This window comes from Hirundo rustica, chromosome 4, assembly GCF_015227805.2.
Source record: "Hirundo rustica isolate bHirRus1 chromosome 4, bHirRus1.pri.v3, whole genome shotgun sequence".
Lineage (NCBI taxonomy): Eukaryota > Metazoa > Chordata > Aves > Passeriformes > Hirundinidae > Hirundo > Hirundo rustica.
Genome location: NC_053453.1, coordinates 22,778,168 through 22,801,991, shown reverse-complemented (window position 1 = coordinate 22,801,991; position 23,824 = coordinate 22,778,168). Strand labels below are relative to the sequence as shown.

At 40.2% G+C, this 23,824-nt stretch overlaps 1 protein-coding gene across 2 annotated transcripts in view; it reads right to left on the bottom strand.

The window, feature by feature from the left end:
* Positions 1 to 22,252, bottom strand: part of FAM3C (FAM3 metabolism regulating signaling molecule C) — a 31,977-nt gene extending 9,725 nt beyond the window's left edge. The window contains exons 1-6 of one of the 2 annotated variants that reach the window (XM_040061119.2): positions 22,136 to 22,213; positions 19,429 to 19,498; positions 6,692 to 6,751; positions 2,621 to 2,725; positions 1,424 to 1,453; positions 905 to 1,028 (exon numbers count right to left, since the gene is read on the bottom strand). In XM_040061119.2, coding sequence (XP_039917053.1) covers positions 905 to 1,028; positions 1,424 to 1,453; positions 2,621 to 2,725; positions 6,692 to 6,704 — 272 coding nt within the window. In that variant the 5' untranslated portion in view covers positions 6,705 to 6,751; positions 19,429 to 19,498; positions 22,136 to 22,213. Of the gene's footprint in view, positions 1 to 904; positions 1,029 to 1,423; positions 1,454 to 2,620; positions 2,726 to 6,691; positions 6,752 to 19,428; positions 19,499 to 22,135 lie in introns of both variants that reach the window. The other variant, XM_040061118.2, reaches the window with a different exon arrangement.
* Between the last annotated feature and the right edge of the window lie 1,572 nt (positions 22,253 to 23,824).

Below are 23,824 nucleotides of genomic sequence, written 5' to 3'. Positions count from 1 at the left end.
GCTGTACATGCCAGCTGTACTAATATAGTGTGAGCTGAGAAACAGCTAAACTGGAGTAGCTTAAATGCAAGTGGAAGGCAAAAGCGTTAAGTGTGACGGATATTAAAAAAATCTCCTTCCAACAACACCAACATTATGTCTTTTTTGACATGTCATCTGCAAAATCAAGTGGATAGATTATGTTATAGGAAGCTGCACACTCTGGGTGACAATGAGTAGGAACAACCTAAGAGCAAAAACACAGTCTAAAAATAAATATCAATAATCCCTTTATGGGAGTTCCTGAAAAGTACCCAGTTAAATATTTTATGCACAGTATTATTGATAACACTGTGTCAAAAATATTATTAAAAGAGGACTTAAAACCAAACTGTGCCTCAAGCAGTTGTTTTCCTCATTTCACAATTATTTAAAGTTTATTAACTTTAGTTACCTTCAGCACAGTTAAATAACTAACGATCATTAAAATACTATTTTTCCCTTTTGAAAGCAACCTTAGAAGAAAAGTAGAAAATATGTTCTGACATTGGTACTGAGAAAATACAGTTTAAAAGATTATTTTCAAAATTTAATTCAATTATTCACTGAATTACTGTTAGAGGCACAAGGACAAGTTACTTGGAGACAAGTGTGCATCTGACTTGGCAAAGTCTAACTAACCCTTAAGTCTGTAAGCCTGAAACAAGGTGAAAGCCATCTTGCATGTATTAAAACAACATACATTTCTGCATTTACTGCAGAGCATTAAGTGCACTTCATCAGAGACAAGATTATAAAGCAATGTGACCTTTTCATGGAGTCAAACTGTTTGCAAAAAGCCCCTAATTTAAACTGCTGATTTTGTGTGCAAAGTGATCGATGTATTTGAAAGAGAGGCTTAGAAACAATAAGTAAAAATACTTACACATTATCCTCTACACAGATTTTAGGTCCAACTACATTTGCTGCTCCACTTGACATTTTGAATGCAAAATGCTTTTCAGGACAAGCTTTAGAGATCCCACACTTGTATCTTGGAGGTTTTGTAGCTTTCAAAAAGAAATAAACCAAGATTTTAGAGAACAACACAGGCAGGCTAACAGACAAATATATTCCAAAGGAATTCATGGAAGAGAGCAACCACAAACACTGCTGCATCTGTAGTTACATAGCAGTTAAAAATAATCTAAGTTCCTGAAGCACCTCATTATTCCAACTTCCTGTTGCCACCCTGCTGCTTGCTCTGGCACAGTCATCAAAAGCCACAAGCCAAAACAACACAACAAACTTTACCAGAAATTTAGGAAAATCAGGAGAAGAGGAAAATTAGTTTTTAATTGCATTTGAAGTGTAATTAAGACTTTCTTAACTATGAAAATTCATCAGCCTTTCTGTTATTAGTAAAAGCAAGTCACAGCAGTAATATATGCCTATGAATACTCACAGCGTGCAGCTGCATCCAATGCTGATCTGGCTAAAATGAAAAAAGAAAGTTTTACAAGCTGTTACTATTGAAGCGTCATCTGCTATATCATATCCTCTAAATGTAAACTCTTTCTGTACCTCTATAAACACAGGCTGGTTGAAATGAAGTATCAAACACACCTGAATATTATACTTCAATAAAAAACAACTTTTATTCATTCGCAGAATGAAAGTGATTAGGAATCCCATTCAGAAGCACTGCTTTGATTTATGGCTGATGGAGAGCCATGGAAAGCCAGATTGGAGTCAAAAACCCACAGAGATCCAAACTCTGAGAATTTATGGAGTTCAGGGCTTTGAAGTGAAGTGAATTCTTTCCTTACAGCTTCACTGGGATGGGGTTCCTTTCACCCAAACTGGAAGCCAGCAGCTCAGGTATATTTCAGCTGAACCATTCCTGACTCCCTTTCCTGAGACATGAAGAGACACAAGTGCCCCCATCACACAGACGTCTGAACCACACCTCCATCTCTTCAGTGATTACTAAAGATGTCTCTGCTGACCGGTTCAGATGGCAGCTCACACCGCAGTAATCCAGAGCTAAAGAACACAAACTCCACCTGTGTACCAAATATTGTTCGGGGGGGGGTTTGGTAATGAAAGAATATTCTGGTTCAAAATGGACTCTGAAATTTGAGACACCTCAACTGCTAATCTTTATCTGCGTAGAACACCTGGGCACATCTGAAATGTTTTGATTACTGCACAATTCAACTTATACAGTAGCATACCTGTGCAAGAGATAAACCCCCCCCCCCAAAAAATTCTAAATCTCTTTAGCAGTAGTAAGTCAGAGCACACAAATTTCCAGAAGCATGATTCAAGTTGCCTAATTTATTACTCTACACTAAGAATGCATTTCCAGTAAACAAAACAAAAAACAAACAAACAAACCAAAACAAAAAAAACCACCACAAACAAAAACAGGTAAAATTATGTAACCTTGACAGACAAAGAATCAATCTGATTAAGAGAGTAGGTTAAATATGTGATACAGAAAATAGTTTAATACACATATATAAAAAATAACAAGCACACTTATTACAGATAAACACAGAATTCTTAAGTTGAAGAGCCTAAGGCAAAATGAATACAATATTCTTGATAAAGGCTCAAGTAAATATTAATGTCAGGAGAAAACAAAGTCATCACTTACCAAATATGTGGCCTAAGTTTGCATCCATTTTTATTTCAAACACTTGAGATATGACATAAAACGTCAATAAAAATATTGCTATGACTACTACCAACTTTGCAGCACCTGTTAAGAAACAGAAAAAAGTTTCAAAAAATTCTCTGCAAATGGTAACATTAGTTTACCAAAATTAGCAACATGAGAAATGTGTATCAGATTATGTTCTGGGAAACTCAGGAACAGGATGATCATTTGTGAACCTACTAAAAAGAATAAATCTGAGAAAAATGATGGATATTATAATGTAGGATATAGATATTATAATGTAGGATGGATATTATAATGTAGACTATAACTGCACCAATCCATCAGGTTATCATACCAAATGCACTCTGGTCTTAACTTTAGCTACCTTCATGCTTGTCTGACACCATAGTACACCAACTCACCTCAGCAGCCAAGAGAAACCATACTGAGACTTCCATGAAAATTCAGCTTTACTAAATGAACTAAGAAGACCTACCTAGCTGTTGTCCAAAAGGCAAAACTCCCAGTTTCCCAATTCACATCCTGGATCTTAGCCATGAGTACCTGGTTCCTCATCGCTCACAAACACTGTTTCTGCCTACTCTCAAATAGAGCTACCTCTGTTTTAATATATGGCCCAGACTGAGTGATTAGGGATCTGTTTAAATATTGCAGCTTGGCTACTATGGTCAGTCAGCACTGACTATGATATAAAATAAAAAACAACCCAACCAATCAACAAAACAAAAATCAACAACAACAACAACAACAAAAAAAACAATCCAAACCACCAGCCAACCAGAAACAAGCATTCTCACTTACTTTTAAAGAAATTTATATTAATGACTGCCTTGGGTTATATAACCAAAAAATGGGTATTCTATTTCATCTGTTGAAAGGTGTTTTTTGGGAGATGTTTTATCCTTATCTCTTGTAACTCCAGGGGAGGGGGGCAGATGTCTTCTGATAATGGCCCAGCCACTAAATCCAGGTGAGGCACTGTTTTTTATCTCTTTCACCCCCCTCCATCCTCCAGGGGGACATCTTCTGATAATGGGCCATTAGGGCCCACCAATGACATGACACATTCCATCATCCCATTGTGAGATGCTCCACACAGTGGGGGAGGAGCCAACTGTTCCTAGCTCGATAAACACTGGGACTGAAGGACACAAGAGAACCTGTTTTTCCGCTGGATTCCCGGAGGAAGACTGGACCCATCTCATCACCACTGGACTTTCTACAGGACCATCTCTACTCCACAGAACCCCATCTGTCACTCCAGAAGGACTTATTTGGACTGCTTCCAACACCCTGACCAACAAGGCACCAGGTTGTATCCCTGACTCTGTCAAGGTTTTTTCCAGGATTTTTGTTTTCTTGCACTACTACATTGGTATTTTCTCTTTTTTTAAATAGTCCTAGTAAAGAAGTGTTACTCCTATTCCCATATCTTTGTCTGAAAGCCCCTAATTGCAAAATTCTCATAATTTGGAGGGAACAGGGTTCACATTCTCCATTCCAAGGGAAGCTCTAGCTTTCCCTGGCAGACAACTGTCTTTCAAAACCAAGACAATGACCTTCCAAAAGCAAGTCTGTTGACTCAATGGCTATTTTAAAATAAGTAAGAAAAAGCAGTACCTTTCCCATCCCCCTTTTAATATACTGAAGTACGTACTCTAAGTTTTACAAGGCTAAATTCCTGCACTGCTGAGTGGCCAATCTATTTTGTGGGAGAAGAGCTGTAAGAACACAACCACAGCAGCTTACATCAGAAATGGAAATGTATGTGAAACTGACACAAACATTACCATTTTTTAGCATAATTTTCAACACATTTTTACAGAATACTCCACTCCTAACTGACTGACTGAGAGTACAAGTCAAGTGAGGAGGCATCTGATTAACATCCTGCCTTCCTGTCTTACTGCACTATGCCAAACTGTTTGGAAAAATCAACCTTAGAGCATGCTACTTCTTCTCAGATTGCCAGCCAAATCCTTTAGAAAAAAGAAAACTTATAACTCCTGCAGATCTCAGACTGCTGCTGTGATGGGCTGCTCAGAAAAACTTAAAATAAGACAGATTACTCAACCATCAGAAGGATGAGAGATGCTAATCAATCCTCCCCAAAGGCTAAAAAAAGATAAGGGGATAGAAAAATAAAAGAAATACGAAGAAAGAGAGAAGGTTTGTAGTTTGCTTGTAGTTTGGTCTTTTTTGTGTGGGAGCACATACATGTTATGATGTAAGAAAACACAGGTGCAAACCTAACTTAAAAATATTATGCTGGAATTCCAAAGATCACTGCACTTGAAAGGAAGGAAACCAAGAGATGCCCTGCACATATGTTAAGAAATGGGGCAAAGGTTTTCCAAACAACACTGCTGAAAACCACAGATTTTGGAATGTGTTATCTAGCAAGTGGCATTTGGAGAGCATGTTTTAGTACACAGTATGTGAGATGAACAAGAACTCACTGAGGACTAACCATCCCCTCTACTCTATATTCTGAGCTTTTCAACTGAACAGCAAGTGCTCCCTTCAAAGATTCAGAAAGAAATCTCCTAGAAGGTTCTTTAAGCATTTGAACCAAAACTGTAATATTTGCTAGGGGTGAAACATTCTATAGGAACATAACTACTTTGTGGTTTTTAGCAAAAAAAAATAAAAAAAAAAAAAAAAAAAAAAGGGGATGGAAGGGAAAAAAAACACCTAAACATGTTTGGAAAATAATCTTCTAGGTGAATTAGTCACCTAAAAATTGGAGTATTTTCCAGTTTTTTATCAGATTCACTTTAGCAAATTGCTCCCAGCTATACATATTGTGGTTAATAAAGCAAAATTAGGAATAGTGACAAAAATTGCATGCATTAACAAGCTCTTGGAAAAGGCGTAATTTTCTTCTAGAAGAAGAAACAGTTTCTTCTGTTGCAAAATAATACTAACTATTGATAAAAATACAATGCACCAGAAACTCAAAACTGTCCCATTGCTACACAGGCTATTCCACTGTGACAAAATGTCTAAAATAATGTTTTGTTTAAATGTTATATTAGCAAAGATCTTATTTTTACAACCACTTTACCTTCTGTCAAGTAAAATTAGTTTCTTAAAGCCTGTACTACAGTAACTTAGCTCTATGAAAAGGCTTTAATAGCTTTCAAACTCCCAGCAACCATTCAGAAAGTTTCAGACACTTAAAACAGCATATAACAATTTTAGTGAGGCAGGGAAAAATTGCTTAAGAGAACCATTTGCCATTTCCTTACTCCTTCATCATCTTACAGAAATAGCAGCCAAAATACGTGAAGTCATGGCACCTTAAGCAGTCACTGCAGACCACCTACAGCATTTTAACAAGGTAATTGCTCTTTGACCATCCCAGTTCCAAAATGAGTTTCATTAAACATCAATAAAGTAGAACAGCAGTGCCTGTTATGCCAGTTATGTGAAGCGTACCTTGACAAAGTTTGATGAGGACACCAAACTGAGAAGAGGGTACATCTAAAGGGACGGGCAACCTGCAGGAACTCCTGGACAGGCTGGAAGAATGGGCTAACACTAACAGTGAAGTTCAACAAGAACAAGTGTAAAGTCCTCCACCACAGAAATCATAACCCAGTAAGGAGTAAAGAACAGACTGGAATCTACCCAGCTGGGGAGCAGTTCTGACTATATCTGTAACAGTGAAGTAAGAGAATTTTACAAAGGTATTTATTACTAGGGTCACTCAAGATCCACCCAAATTAAAAGGAAGTTCACTGAAGGGTCCCCATAACATGACACAGACTAGTCAGGCACAAGGGTCTTGGCTTTCCTGGTATGCTGACACACTAATCAAACACTAAAGGTATGAGGAAATCTCCACTTTTCACATGACAACTACCTTGACTAGACCATGCTTCTGACAAGAAATGTCAGACCAGATGATTCTTGAAATCCCTTTTACCTTGGTATTCTATGATTCTATGACTTTAAAACACTGTTGTCGCAACTTGTTAATGTTGTACATAGCAGTTGTTTCATAAATGACCAAAGTCTGATTTTACTGAGTGTGCTTACCTGCTATTCTCATGTTTAGTCTTCAGCCAGCTAATGACACTATTGCATTAAAACAGCCACCTATGGGAAAAAAAAAGTAAAAAAACACTTCACCATAATTACAGCCAAAAAAGCACTTCCGTGATGAGTAAAAAAACTCACAGATTTTCTAGTCAATAAAATTAATGATGATTGTTCTGAATACCTATTTCTTAACACTCAGAGTTAAAGGAAGATTTAAGATGGATTTCTGACGCCTTGCTTTCATCTATTTCTCCACAAAACAAGTGTTCTGAAAAAAACATTAATTTCATCTAATCCTCTACAAATTCAGTTTAACTTTCAGTCCCTCAATTTATGACCTAAGTACTCAGTACAGCAGTGCTCCATCTAAACAGTCTTTAGTTTCCTAAAGCTATGTGGTAAAAGTCAACAACTCCACCTGCACTCCTTCAAAACCCTACCTGCTTCTGCGAGCAAGCTGCTATTTGACAACATAGCATAGCAAACTATGCTTTGGAGAGAAAAGACTTAAACATTCTGGTCTCCAGGATACTACCTAAACTGCATTCAATGGAACTGAAAGAAGGTCAACACTTTAATCTCTGCATTACAGAAAGTAATGACACATTTGTCACACGTAGGTGACATAGCCAGGGGAATAACACGATGGTCAGTGATGACAGAAGCACCAACCCGAGTACTCCAATTACTTCAGAATAAACTGAAAACCACTCTAAGCAAACAGTGCCTAAGCATCCACAAGCTTCTTGAGAAGAGAATGTCACCACACAGAGCCAAAGTTGACCACAAACTCCACAGGCTCTGAACAAAAGCTCCCTCCTCCTCCTCAAGCAATGCCGGGTTCGGGGACCATACCAGATCTTCTGCCCTCTCCCTGCAGAGCCAGAGCTGCTCCAGGGTGCTCTCCACCATGCTCATTCCTGGTGGGCCTATGCTGCACTGAGCCTGGACATCTGGCTCCACTTTCCCCTGATTCAGGAATCCTTTTGAATCATCTACACTAAGGCACATTTGAAAACATGTGATCAGCTATCACTCTAATCCAAGCAGCTGTCCCAGACCCCCATCACAAAAGCTATAGCATCCCTAACCCGCTGCAGTCCTATGATATGATTTTGAAAACCATCAAAAACATTATCTTCAGAAATTATTAGCAAAACTGCTGTTATTAGAAATACAAATTATTTGGAGACAAGCACCAAAAAACTCACATAGTCTATACTAGAGAGAAAAGATATGTATTATGCAACCTTTTGTCTTCACTTAGTTCAGTATCTTCAAGTTCAGTGATTTGTGTTCAGATCCTCTTTGCCAAAGACTCAGACCCTATCCCTTCAAGTTTACAAGAAAACGTCAGCAGAGAAATAAACAGGAAAAAAAATTGCAAATACAGAAATGTTTATTTCTATTCTATCAGAATTTGAAAATACTTATCACCAAAGTTCAAAAGCGGGCAAATGTTTTTGAGCACTAATGTTGTACTGTAAAGGAAATCTCACAGCATATATAGACCATAATATATCCATTTAGCTACAGCCACACAGATTATATCCTCATATTATAACTTCTTTCAGTGAAAAGCTAGTATTTATCTGTCTTGTAGAAAGGCCAAAAAGAATCTGTTGGGGCAGATAAACTCATTTTATTTCGAAGTCTGGGAACAGAATTATTCTTGGCTTCTTTCTCTCCAGACATCCAGAAATGTCCCAATGTTACAATAAACACTGCCTGTACTTTGAACAACTACAAGCTTGTTTTAAGTCTGCATTGAAAAAAATAAGTTTTCTTTTTTGTTTCACTCTGAACAAAACTACATCATGAATTCAAAACATGAAAACAAGAGTATGAACAAAACCAGAAAGAAGAATCTAAGTGAAAACAATCGCATGATCTAATCTTGACTGCTTTTATCCCAACATTCTCTTTCACTCATTTCAAGGATCATTATTCGTTGCAATCAACAAATAAGAATATGCTTTCTTTTTAAAGTGTGGAAAGTGTTTTGATTTAGAAATATGAAAAATTTCCTTTCCTCAGCTTGAAAAGAATTTTAAAAATTTAGTGATTCTTTTTCTAAATTACAATATACTGAAAAATCACGAGGTTTGATTTACTGAACAATACAGCAGGCTACAGTACAGACAAGTGTCGCACAGTACTTTCCAGCTGCAGGAAAATAATTTATGGACATCATCATTTTCCTACATTTATTATCTTAGATTGGTTTTTTTGAAGTACTTCAAGACAGAACAGGAATAACACAGGACAAGTTGTGAACCCTTATAAATGCTTATGTACCATTACTCCACATCTTTGGCATTAGACCTCGTAACTGAAATTAGAGAACTGGTAAGAAAATTGGTTTGGAATTTTTAATAGTTTACATTTTAGGATCATTCAAAAGCAAACAAAGAACACAGGATCACAACTGAGCTTGCTCAAACTCATATGCACAAAACCAGTACCAACAACATTCCTTTGATGTCTTTAGAAATGGGTCAAAATAATCCAAACACTATTTTTCTCTTCTTTGATGTAACATTCCATCAAGCAGAGGTGGAATAATTAAAACCTTAGTATTCTCCTGACTTATGAGGGTCAAATAATACAAATAATCATTTATTGCTACATCATTCTCTATCAGGCAGTACAAATGGACTCCCCTGTACTGTCGTGGTCTGGTCCGGTGGTGAAGGTGCTGTGACCTTCTTTGCTAGAAGCGTCTTTAAAAAGACACCTAGACTGACAGAGGCAGCGAGTGAGTGATCTGCTCTTTGTGCACTCTCAGGTGCAGAGCGATCAGCTCTTTGTGGCACCCTCAAACGCAGAGTGATTCGCTCTTTGAGAGGCTGCCTGAGCAGCAGAGCCGCTTTTGCCACCCCAGGCGACGCAGGAGTAAAACCAGCGAGACGGAGTCTTTCCAATCTCCAGGAAAGCTTGATTCCACAAAGTTCACAGGGAAAAAGACCCCTGGTCCCAGGGAAGAATGATTATACAGGATAGCTAGGGGTGGGAGTCCACAACTTGGCCAGTGGGGAAAGGAATTGGGAAAGGGACCAATCAGGGAAAGGATCCAAAAAGAACCAATCAGGAAGGGTAAAAACCAGGAACAAGGGGAATAACCAATGGGGCATGAAACATTAACATAGAACTGCAAAGGCTCATGGGTCGAAGTATTTTTCCTCACCTTGAGCTACAAGGAAAACTCTCAAAGGGATTTCCAAAAGGAGAGTCCAGGGATTTCTAAAAAGAGAGTCCCTGTAAACTGAGATAGCCTAAGGGCTGCACACGGCTTGAAGCACTTTGGCTCACCCTGAGCTAAGGAAGTCTCCCAAGGAGACTTTCCACAGGAGAATAATTTTAACTGAAACTGCCTGGGGGGCTGCACTCTCCCAAGGTGATCCAGGGACCACCACACTGCACCACTCACTAGAGACTGCAGCAGGAGGGGCAGCCCCTAGTAGGAGCAATGGCCCAATGAATGCCGCAGAACCCTACAGACATGCAAAGAAAAAGGAAAACACCACACAACAGGCAACAGAAGCAATCAACATTTTCAAGTTGCAAAGGAAAATGGCTGGGTTTGGCAAGCAATATGTGACTTAAACACACATTTTCTTTTTCTTCAGACTGTTTTCTTAGCACAAAACTTACGAAGTTTTTCAGTCAAAGTCTACAACTTGAACAGCAGAAAGAAACCAAAAATTCTCTCATGCAGCAGTGCCTTGAACTGAAAAGTTATCCACAAAAGAACCTGAACATGAGAAGACAAGAAATTAGAGGTTATAAATCCTTCTTGAATGCTGGCATGTCACTGTCCAGTTCCCTGCATGGAGCTGCACATCCATCCATGCAGAAAAAGATTATTTATTCTGAATACAAACTACTAGGGAGAGGATAAATGGAAAGACAGTTTGGAGCTGAAGTTACTTGTTGCTTTTTTTCTGCATCCTTGTGCATTCCAAATAACCCCCATGACAGTTTAAAATGCTCTCCATAGGGCATAGAAAACAACAGCTTACAATAAAAAAAAAAAGGAAGAGAAAACCAAAAGGGCTTTCCCCCACTCTGCTCCACTTGTTGATTAATTTGAGTGCTATGACATACAAAAAAAAATTAATACATAACTGCACAAAGCTACTACACATATTTTTTTGTTCCTACTGTAACTAGTTTCAATAAGTAGACCAGTAGATGCTTGCTTTTATAAGTAACCTGTATCTCTTGAGGGAATCCTGCTAGGTCCTTCCAGGAGGAAGCTTATAACATTGCTTTATTTAGGAAAATTACAAGTCTATAATCCTTCCAAGCAAATCATCATATTTTGTTAGATGATATGAAGTTTCTAACACACCAAGACTGAGCTCTTTTCTACATTCATGTGTTAGAGTGGACATCAAGCAAGTTTTCCTCCTAGAATCATTGTGCAAGAGGAAACTGCATTGAGATAATTGATAAATTAACAGTTCCTATTAATCCTGCCTCACTGACCATAACACTGAATGAAGTGCAGATTTCAGTGCTAAGCTGAATGTAATTCAATTTGGTTAATTCTTTATCAGGCTTTTGTCAACACTTGTCCAGAGATGGTGCCATGGGACACACATCCCTAGGGCAGGAGCACAGCCTCTGCCCTACTTAATGTGCAGAAAGCTGTGGCCACTTGCCACAAACTTTGGTTTAAAAGGGGTTTCAAATACAGTTGTAATTAATGTTTTGAAGAATGATAATGAAACATGTAGATTAGTCTATATCATTCACAGGATAACAGTACTTCCATTTAGCAACCTGATAACATGAGTGGATTATGCTTACAAAATGGGCACACAAAAACAAGCAAAGATGAGAGGCAAGAATTTAGAAGGTCAAGATAATTTCTGACCTTAGCTGATTAGGAAGAGGTCCCAAAATCAATAATGATACTTAGTAAAACAAAGTAATACACTCCACAACTGACATCAAGTGCAGCACAACAAGCAGCAGAAATGGAAAAAGAGATTAAAGTAGCTCTCTAATATTGGGGTCAACAATGCCATACTGCCACAAAAGTGTAAATGTTCACTGTGAACTGCACTGGTAAGACTGCTGTGTATGGAAAAAAAAGCAATTACTCTGCTCTGCCTAAATAAACAAAAAATACCCTGCTCCATAAGCTATCTTGACTTTTAACTGAGACCCGTGTGCAGTTTTTTCCTAAGTCTATCTCAATGCATAATCCCCAAATGGAAGAATCTAGATAAGAATTACATGACCTAAATAAACCAACTAAGGGATAAAAGAATCAAGTCTGCTTTGCAAGGAACTGTGAAAGAGAGAAGTCAGAATCAGACATCTTTATCTCTTATCTTCAAGGGGCAATTCTAAATTTTTTTAGAAATATATACTTTTAAAAATACTATTATTTATAGAAAATCTAAAATACATATTAAAGACATTATTACTTTAAATATATATATTTTATAATTTAAAGAAATGCTGACAAGAACTGTTTTCAGTATTCCCTGGCTGCTGCTTATATATTTGCAGTTATAATATTAAAGAAAAACAACCTTACAGTAACAAAGATAAAGAAAAAAATTTAAAAGGAGGCTGTAAATCATTATAGAAGTTTAGAGACAGACAGTTTTCCTTAACACAATCCACAAGGTGTGAGCTAATGTCCCCTTCAATATTAACCCCACTTTTCTATACTATTACATGCAAATCTGTACCCAGGTTATGTAATATTAAATGTGTGGCAGCCTGAGATGCTTTGCATTTAATTCAGGGGAAAATTGTTCCCCCAGACCAGGACTTAAGTGTTTGTGCACTTAAGGTAGCAAGGTCAAATAATGTCATACCTGGTTTTGTATATATCTGCTAATTGTTAATATGAATAGCATACACTACACTGCAGTAAAACAAGTATTTAGAAATACTTAGCAAAAAAAAAAAAAAAACCCAACAAAAAAAAAAAAAAAAAACACAAACAAAAAAAAAAACCCTGAGCTTTTATTTTTACTTCCAAGACTTAATTAGATTTGAACTTTTTTTTTTTTAGCACAAACTGCATTCCTCAATGATTAGCAAATGCATTTTATTCCTGCCAGAGAGCAGCAAGAAATCCTCCAAACAAACAAAAATAATTAGTTTTTCATACCTGGTAAAATATAATCAATGAAACAACACTGTGTTTAATCTAGCCTCTGTTGATAAGATATTTCAGTGTGTTGTATTCAAGCAGTACAGAGCAAGTATTTTTTTACTCAGTATTACACAATGAATTAGATATGTCAAGGACAACATAAGAATAACTAATTATTCTTATGTGATTTCTGGTTTTAAACCAGTGGTTGTGCCAACCTGAATTATATGCCATGGACAAAAGAGCTGAGACACTCAAAATCATTCAAGAATATTTTATTTAAATGCAGGACACATTTTCTTATCCAGATGATTGCTTACTTTTCTGCTAGGCTACAAATAGTTTTTCCAATATGTTTACAAAATTAATTTGTAATTAGTGAAGGACACACATGGAAAAGAATTACATCTTTAAAAAAGTAAATAGTATAACTTAATTTTATTGTATAATCATGCAGCATTTGTGTCTTCTGGAAACACAGGCTATAACCCCAGCAGCTGCTCCCTACAGGAAGTGCTCCTACATCCATACAAATTCTTTGAGGTTCTGGCAGAACTCCAGACAGGGAAAAGGTTTGTCAACACAGAAAAATTTAGAGACTTGGGAATACATATTTTCTTCCTTTGTGACAAACGTTACCATGAAGTAAAATTATTAATTTCTTATAAGAATTGTGTACCACCATATACATATCAAGATTCATCTGACTCAGGCTCAAAGTGTTTGCTTGTAAATACAAGATTTTATTTTACTTCTATCAAATTGTACGAATGAATATAGATAAATATAGGAAATTAAATCCAAGCTTATTCCAAAATTAGAAATAGATAATCCAGCTACTGTTGCATGTCCTATGTTGCGATTACCACTCTGGTTTCACGTTTAGGCAAGGAAATACACATGAAAAGCAGCATTGTGCCAGAGTGTTTTGAAACTTGATGTGCAAAACAAACTTTTCCCAAATGGCATGTCAAATCACTGACCATGCAAGCTATTGCTAGTGGCATCAAGCCAGTACTTTCACCTTAGTTAACACACAAACTAGCCATCTCAAACACTGAAAAATTCTTCTGAATCCTGAGAAGCTGAGATAAAAGTACTAAGGCATTCATTTCTTCCCACAGTGAATGAAACTCAACTCACATTCCTTCTGCAATTAAAACAACAAAACCAAACCAATCCAAGGGAAAAAAAAAAAAGGCAACACAACCAATCAACAACAACAAAAATTTTAGCCATATAAGTACTCAATCCATACTTTGAAGACTCTTCTCAATTATTACAAATATCTACTGTTCATAGTTCATTCCATATAGTTAAAAATGTGATTTATGGTCCCTAAAACCCACACTATTTATATGTGATAAAGTAAATTGTACCATTGCTGCTGACATATCTATTGAAGACAATCTTAGCTCTGTTTTTCATGGGGTTGGATGAACCACATATTGAAGTTAAGATAGATAAAATCATCAAGGACAAATAGCTGAACTTCATTCACAATTTTACTCCCCCACTTTATCACAGCAAACTACGTAAATCTGACAATAAATATTTAAGAGAATGAGGTACCTCAAACTATTTTGTAACTGAAACACTGCTGTAATTACCACCTGTTCAAAAATTCAAAATTAATTATTTGCTTTCTGTCATACTTTCAAGAAACAAATTACGACCTTGATTTCACTTGACAGCAAAGTCTCTTTAGTTTTTCCACAACAGGAAGTTAAATAATGCTTTACAACACATTAACCTGTGGGACCACTAGGTCTTACTTGAAGGTGTTGCCAGAATCTAGATGTTTCAGATATACAAGAGTATTCACATCAATAAAAAATACCAAGCCTCTTATAAGAATATTGCACCACTGTCAGTCAATATTATCCTACCCTGCTATAGAGCAATTCTCAACAGAACTGCCATACCAAAGGGTATGTGCCTAAAGAACAATAAATAATAAGTAATAATAAATAAATAGTAATAAAATACATATAATAACTCTGACTTCACAGAATGGGTAAAGTTGGAAGGGTCATCTGGTACATCCTCACTACTCAAGCAAGGGTCATTCCAGAGCACACAGCACAGGATTGCATCCACTTCTTGAATACCTCCAGAGAGGGAGACTCCACAATTGCTCTGTGCAAGCCATTCCAGTGCATGGTCACTGCACAGCAAAGATGTTCTTCCACAGAACTCTATGTATTGGATAATGTAACCTAAAAATGCGTATTCTACTTCATCTGTTGAAAGGTGTTTTTTGGGAGATGTTTTATCCTTACCTCACCCTTCCGGGTGGAGGGGGGCAGATGTCTTCTGATAATGGCCCAGCCATTAAATCCAGGTGGGGCAGTGTTTCTTATCTCTTTCACGACCCCTCCGTCCTCCAGGGGGGACATCTTCTGATAATGGGCCATTAGGGCCCACCAATGACACAACACATTCCATCATCCCATTGTGAGATGCTCCACACAGTGGGGGAGGAGCCAGCTGTTCCCAGCTAGATAAAAACTGGGACTGAAGGACACAAGGGAACAAACAAAGGTTTTTCACCGGATTCCCAGAGGAAGACTGGACCCATCTCGTCACCACTGGACTTTCTACAGGACAATCTCTACTCCACAGAACCACATCTGTTATACCAAGAGGACTTACTTGGACTGCTTCCAACACCCTGACCCACAGGGTGCCAGGTCATATCCCTGACTCTGTCAGAGTTTTTCCAGGATTTTTGTTTGTTTCCTTGCTTGCTTTTTTGGTTGTTGTTTTTGTTTTGTTTGTTTGTTGGTTTGTTTGTTTTGTTTAAAATATTACTAGTAAAGACCTGTTACTCCTATTCTTTGTCTGAAAGCCCCTAACTGCAAAATTATAACAATTTGGAGGGAAGGGGGTTTGCATTCTCCCTTCCAAGGGAGGCTCTGGCTTTCCTTGGCAGACAACTGTCTTTCAAAACCAAGACACTATTAAGGTGGAACTTAGCACACATCAGATTCTACCCATTGCCCCTGGTCCTACTGCTCAGCCCCCATCAAGGAGAGCCTGGCTCCATCCTCTTGACATCCTCCTTTCAGATACTGACAGACATTGATGAGGTCCTCCCTCAGCCATCTCTTCTCAAGGCTGAACAGGCCCAGTCCTCTCAGCCTTTCTTTGAAAGAAAGATACTCCATGCCTTAACCGTTACTGCTGGACCTGCTCCAGGAGCTCCACATCTCTCATTTACTGAGAACTTGATAAAACCACATACAACCACCACATAAATTTACTTGATGGTATGGTTATGGAACATCATTTTAACACCAAGACCCATTTTAAATAAATTTATCAAGCAAGCAAGAAGAGGAAAGGAGCACAACAAACACTTCCTCTACAGCTCCAGGTTTATTGCAGGAAAACCAATCAGCTTTGCCACACTACTCTTCTCTCCAGCCACAGTAAGACTCTAAGATAGTAGCTTTAGGGTGTCAGAATGAGATGATCATCCCTTGAATGAGATTCATTTACTGCACCACACTGGTCTCATCCCAGAGATGCATACCAAGACTACAAACATGGCAAGCCATGGAGTTTGTATATAATTTGGAAGGCAGAGAGGATTAACACTACTAATAGTAACAAGGGACATCTCCATACACTGTTGGAAATAAAACCCAATCTAAACTACCTACCAAACATTTAAGCTTCTTTAACATAAGCTCAGCGTGATCTGAGGCTGCATGTTGGAGAGGACTTTTAACCTTTGCTCAGTAGCATGCTGATCTCACCAGGGAGCTGGGGGAAAGTACTCCCTAGTGACAGTCACTGCTCACAGCACTGTTGGTATCTCTAGTTCTTGTTTCAAGAGACACTGAAATCCATGCTCCACTGCAGACCCCCTTGTCATCTACTCATCTCCCATGTGAGATAGTGTCTTGGTTTGAAAAGACAGGTATCTGCTAGGGAGAAGCAGGCCTCTCTAGGAATGGAGAATTCCAATCCCTTCCCTCCGGGTTATTATAATTTGGAAGATTAAAAAAAAAACTTTTCAGTCAGAGCAATGGGGAAAGGAATAACAGCCCTTTACTAGTAAATATAACAGGACAGACAAACAACAACAGCAATTATAATAATAATAAACAGAATGAAGAACCCCGAGGGGCTTTGTCTCACAAGCCCCTGGCAGTCTGATTCCTTGGGATCCCAAGAGCACCAAGCCAAAATGGTGGAAACTCTGGCGCTGATGGCTGGAAATGGCGGGGTGTCCCCAGCAGGCACGGGGGTATCCCGGCAGGTGAAGTGAGCAGTGCTGGAGAAGCCACGGCGGCTGGACCCAGGCTGACCCAAAACCCAGCAGGGCAGCGAAGAGCTCCCAATTCCTGGGCGCTCCAACAGATGATAGAATTCTCAGGACCGAACCCCTCCGTTAACCATGGAATCCACACAGCTACCAGTCGCTTGCCCGACCGTCCTCCTCCCGGAAAACCGAGAGCCGAAGAAAAGAACCCCCACCCTCAGCTCCCGGGAGCCTTTTTCCTCCCTCTAAACTAAGTGATCTACTTCTTTTGTACGGGTTAAGCACCCTTTAACTATCAGTATTTAGTCTCCTAGCAACTTATGGGGGGGGAAAATTCCACCGGAAAACTTAACCCCCAACAGGTAGCATTTGGATAGGTTTTGGCCATTTGCAGGATTAAAAGAGCATGTCACTGGCTGAGCAGAGCACCCAGCAGAGAAAGCACTACATATCAGCCCTGAGAAGAAGGGCAGCAGCAGGCTCAACACACCATGCTGTGCCTACAGGACACTGCTAACAGGATCACAGTGAATATATGAGACTGTTGCCGGTGCCTGATAACCACCATGTGCATGAGGCACACAGAACCAAAGTGCTTCTGCGGTGCAGGCAGGGCACTGCCACCAGTCCACATTAGCACTGGACAGGCCGTCATTTGTGAGTGATGAGGTGAAAGATGCCTGAAAATGGAGAGGAAGTCAGTCACTGACATGGGTTCTTAACGCCTCTAGAGTGATTCACTTCTTCCTACTGTCGACAAAAAAGACAGCTCCAAAACCTGTAGTTTCTAGGTTTCTGAGCATGACGATATCAGAACAAAGACCCACAACCTACATCTTGGCTAGGTGCAATCTTATACCAACCATTACCAAAACTATAAGCCATATCTGAGAGGAATAATTTCACAGAAAAACAAAAAACAAACCAGGGACAATGTATTCTTTTTGTATATTATATATTTACATAATTTATACATTTTAATATTTAGTTAAAAACTGGTATACATCCTCTAAGCAAAATCCAACAGACATTTTCTCTCATTTGAGATGTAGTCTAAGCATCATCATGAGTGGGGAAACCTAAAATTATGCTGCATAGCAATTCACTGTATGTCATTACCTGTGTAGAAATTAACCACTTTAGGAACAGATAAACTCCTCTGAGGAATAGCATCCCTCAGTGACAGAAAGGTGCTGATTACAGTGACCTTACCATTGAGACTCTATGCACAGCGGACACAATAAACGCTGATTAAAGAATTAAGTGTCTGGGAGCAGGTCAGCAGCTTTCTAGCAGCAGCAATACTAGCAACCAGCTTAAACATTTGTGAAATGAACACTCAACTAACTGGTGATACCAAAACAGATCAAAATAAAAAATAAAATAAAAAAACCTTTGCTACTAGGAGATGGTTACTTTCTTCTCAGACAAAAGACAGCTGGAGAGAGGGTGGGAGAACGGAAGCAAGCCAGTCACAAGAAAGCAAGTCTTATGAATAGAAAGGAGACTGTCATGTATTTCAGTGGTAAGATTTTAACTGGACTGTCATGAGAACTAGCATGTGTTTGTACATATAAGCATATTGTGCAACTTTCTGCCACCAATCCTGACTCAACAGTCACATCAAATGCAGGGCAAAGTTTACTCCAGCAGCTCCCTCTGTCCTGATAAGTCTTACAAAGTTTCCCCTATCTTCCACAAAGTCTGTTTCACATTCTCTTGGCACTGAGGATATGTGAGGCCAAGGCTGGAAAACGCTGTGGTACAACTCAGTCTGCAAATTAAGATACAAATTGAACATTCCAAAAGAGAAACTATTGTTAATGCCCTGTGAAAACTTCAGTGTGATTGAATTTCAGGAACTTTGGGTGAAATACCATTTAATATAGTCACCACTTATCATAAACATCAATGAAGAACTGAAGAATAAGATTTTTAAATTTGTGGATAACATCAAGATGCAAGCAGATGGAAACAAATGACAGGGTGGAATTAAGAGTTAAAAATCACCCAGAAAAATATTAATGTATTTATTTTAACAAAAAAATTCCTGAAGTATGCAGGATGCACATACCTTTAACAAAATTATGAAGAGGCTATGCACGTATTCATGGTTAGACACAGAACTTTAGATGAAGCAGGAAGCCAGGAGCACCTATTTATAGGTTACAGATGCTTAATCTAAGAAATACTAGGAAATGAGATTTCAAGAAGCAGTATCAGTTTAAAGTTACTTCCTCACCACCCTTCTATCGTGTCCTCAAGTCACGAGATGTCAGGTGTGTATATATATATAATATTAAGAAGCATGAAAATTGATGAGATAGGTGAACTCACCTGCCAGGCTGCTCCAGCTCATATGATTTTGCTCACTAAGGAAACTTAATGTAGTAACAGAGAATATAACCTAAAAGAGATTAGAGGACAACTTTCAAGAGTGTTGAGAGGCAAAGTGCAGCAGCATCAGGCTGCTAGTGTTGCTCACCCATGTCATCACGTCTCACTGCAAGACTACCAGAATTCCGACACTAATGCAAATTACATTTTTTTCTGAGAATTTATGTATAATCTTGGTTTCAGAGATTACATTCAGGTTTTTGTGAGACTTCTCAGACAGATCCTTCTAAACTGCAAAACAATTACAATAATTCCACTACTGTTGACAGCAAAAAAATTGTCACAGGGGTAATGTAGCTGGCCACTGGCAGGTAAAACATGGAGGTTTACAATAATTATGCCTCAAGTCCTACACAGTCTCAGCAAATTTTAGTGAAAAACTGAGAACTGAACTTATGTATGACTTATATAATGACTCATGGACATAGTGATTACCAATATAACTAGAAAGATCTGCAGCCGTTACACTCACACGTCAATCCTCTGGCTTCACTGGAACTACAAGTTTAAAAACCAGAACTTAAGTTCTATTTGAATACAAATTCTCTTTGATCAATTTAAATCTTTAAGAACAAGTTCTCGATGTCTGTTGTGGATTCATTTTATGGACATTTAATCTTCAGGCTGCAATAAAATCTGTAAACAGACAGGTATTTTTGCACGGTATCAATCCATCTTATGATTTTATTAAAAAAAAAAAAATCCCCGCATGTTAGTATTTTCCCCAAAAACGTGAAAATTAAACATTCAGGAATTCATTTTTTAAATATAAATTTTCCAAAGTTCCACTAAAATTTTAAACTCTGTCTACATTATCCCGCCCTTTTATAAGCACCAAGAGTTCTCACTAGATGTGGGTTGCCACAGGATGGCTGCACTCAGAGTTGTAGTCAGTGGCCCAATGTCAAAGGGACTAGAGCAGTGACAAACGGCGTGCCTCACAGGTTGGTACTGGGATAGCGATCAGACACTGACACAGGTTTGCCAGAGGTGACAGCTGACCCATCCTCAGAAGCACTCAAGGCCAAGTTTGGATGGGGCTTTAAGTAATCTGGTCCAGCGGAAGATGTTGCACCCACGGCAGCGGGGCTGGAAATAGATTGTCTTTAAGGCCCTTTCCAACCCAAACTATTCTACGTAGAGCACATATGCCCCGAAACACTCGGGCTGCACTTAGAGAGGCTGGGCAGGAACTCCCGGTCCGTGAAGCAATTCTCGTTATCTATTCACCCTGCACTCTTACTGGGTGAAGTGGTCAGGACTTCTGCAAGGCGATGGAGGCAACAGCCTGCAACAAACAGGTGCTTCCTCCACCCTGAAGTGATGAGACGTTATTACATGACAATAGCAAGCTATTAGCTTGTGAAGAGCCTACCTGCAGGCTTAAAGCAAGTCACAAAACTTGCCTGGCTACACAAACGACTATGCAATCAACAGTTGAAAAAGGTTTCTTCATACCTAAAAGAAAGCCGGAGGGAAAGTATGTGCTAATGAAGACACTCAAGCCTTGAGAAGTTTCTTTTAAAAAAGAAAACATGACAGTCATTAAGTAGCCATTTCTGATGCGGGTTTGTGGTTTTGATTATTTTTCTAAATTACTCCCCAATTAGTATTAAATAAATACTTTGTTAAAAGAGAGGTGCAGTCAGCTGGGTTCGCCAGCAAAGAGGGACCAAGGGCTCCAAGTCTGTGCGGTATGGCAGGCCACACACAACATTTAAAACATCTGGTATATGCAAAGATCTTCACCCAAGTCTGGAGCTATTACGTTATCACTTAACCTCTTTTAAATGTGAGAAAATGGGAAGTTAAACAAGCCAAGTGAGTTCCATAGCCCTTTAGTGGCTCAGCCAAACACGTGACTTAATGTATGGTAGCATTTACCTAAGAGAAATAAAAAAAAAATTGATATAATTTCTAGAAGTTTTCCTACTTCAGCAACTCAGAGGCCAGTAACCAAAGGCACACAGGCTGCTTCGCCAAGTATCTCTCTGCAAACAGCACATTTAACTTCCTTAGGAGTTCACGGCTGCTCTGTAACGATGCATCCAGCGTTTTAGTTAAACAAGAGCTGAGCCCTACAACCCACGTCCCAACAGCGCCCGCGACCCCGTACACCACAGGGAAAGCCAAGGGAACACCACCACCGAGCAGCAGCACCACCGAGCTTTCACTGAGCTGACTTAGTTTCAGCAGGAAGGGGCTGCCACGCTGCCAGCGTTCCACTCATTTCCCTGGACCGGGGCGTCCTGCCGGCCCGACCGCCTCCACCCGGCGCCTCCTCCTCCCGCCCGGCAGCTCCGGGCGCTCGCTCCCTGCCCCACCGCCGCCCCCGGCCGGGCCCCGATCCCCTCACCGGGCCGGGACGGCGGAGGAGCGGAGGACGGGACGGAGACCCGCGCCCCGCCCGGCTGTGACCCGCGGCCCCGGCCCGCCTCCCTCCCGGGGCGGGAGGGGATGGGGGAAGGGCCAGGCGGCCCGGGGAAGGGGCACCGCCGGGAAAAGCCGGCAGCGGAGGCAGGGGCCGGCGGCCAGCGGCCGCCCCGCGCAGAGCAGAGCGATGGCGGCGGAGCCGGCGGCGGGATGCCCGGCGGGAGATGGGCGGGGGCTCCCCCCGCGCAGCCCCGCGGAGAACGCGAGCACCTACCGGGGCTGTAGGGCGCGGACACGTCCCGCGGCGTCTCCTCGGCGGCCGCGCCGCGAAGGCTGCCCCGGCCCGAGCAGGAACCGAGCTGAGCCGCCGCCGCTGCGCAGCCGGAGGAAGGCGCGGAGGGCGCCCCCGCCCCCTGCCGGTGGCGGACCCGGGCCGCCCCGCCCCGCCCCACGCCCCGCCCCGCGCCCCGCCCCGCGCCTCGCCCCGCCCCGCGCCCCGCCCCACGCCCCGCGCCCCGCCTCACGCCCCGCCCCGCCCCACGCCCCGCCCGCCGGCCGGCCCGGGAGGCGCGGGGTCTGCGCGCTGCCCTGCCGGGGCATCCGGGAGCGCCTCCGCACGGAGCGTGCCCGCAGTCAGCCTGCTGCCCGCCCCGGGACACTTGGACACCGAGATGTTTCTGCTTGTTTTCTCTTATATTTTACACTTTTTTTTTTTTTTTTTTTTTTTTTTTTTGTCATTGATTTTCCTCTAACCCTGCCATGAGTTGGGGTAGGTAGGGAGTTAGGGGTAGTTGGGATGGGTGGGGAACCAAGCAGGAAGAACAGCATTTTATTTTGTGGAGGATTTCCACTGGCCTGACTCCCTCAGCTGGACTGTTGCTGGGATGGGTATGGAAAGTGCTGGGGAAGCAGAGCTCCAGACTCTATAAATTCTCTCAAACCAGCAAGAGAGCATTTTTACAAAATCAGCGTGGCACTTCTCTTAGCAGGGAACAAAGCCACAGCCAAAATGTAGGGCATATTGCACATCATCAGTATCAGGCGGACAAAAGGAAGTTTCCGTGTCTTATTTTAACGACTTCTGGCCAATAGGTATTTCTTTTATTGGTTTTAAAATAGCATGCTTTGAGACCAACTGGTCCTTGGTATGAGACGGTTATTTGAACATCAGTCATGTAATTTCTTTAGTAAATTTTCACAACACAAAGGAGTTTCTGGCGTACTGTAATCTCAAAATAAGGAAAGAGATACCCAGCAGCAGCATTAGACAAAAAATGAGGTATTTATAGCTTTTATTTCTAAATTATGAGATAGATATATAATAGTTTGGCAGTTAGTGCTTAATCTATTAAATTTAACCATGTTCCTCTGATTACTATTTAGGTGGCACTCTCTACCTTAACAGATTAGTAAAGTCAGTATGCTAACAGAGGCTGACTCCTTTGATAAGCAAATGTTTGCAATTGAAACAAACACTTTAAAGGTTACATAAGTAGCAATATCAAACTATTTGAAGAAGAAATAATATCTGCACAATAACCAAAACCTCAGAATACATCTGTATCAAAGTCAAATAAATAAGTTAGACTTGAGAACAGCTGCAATTGAACCTCGTTGATTATTTACTTGGCTGAAAAGGTGCCACCACACACAGAGGGTATAGAGGCACACTTTCCTGGAAACGTGGCAGCTGACAGAACCAAAGAAGAAGGGGTATGCCAGCCCTCCCAGTGCCTCAAGAAGGCTCACTGTTTCTGTTTTTCTTTTGGATTTCTAATTTGTCTTATAATTGTCCATTTTATTCATATATTAAAATTGCTATGCCCATGAAATAGAGGTCTTCCATAAGAAATATAAATACCTACAGGAGTTTGCTTTTTATTATTGTCTGTGATGAACCGATCATTTTTTCTTCTGTAGATTAAGTTTGTCGTGAAACAGAATGTGTTTCATAGCCACATAT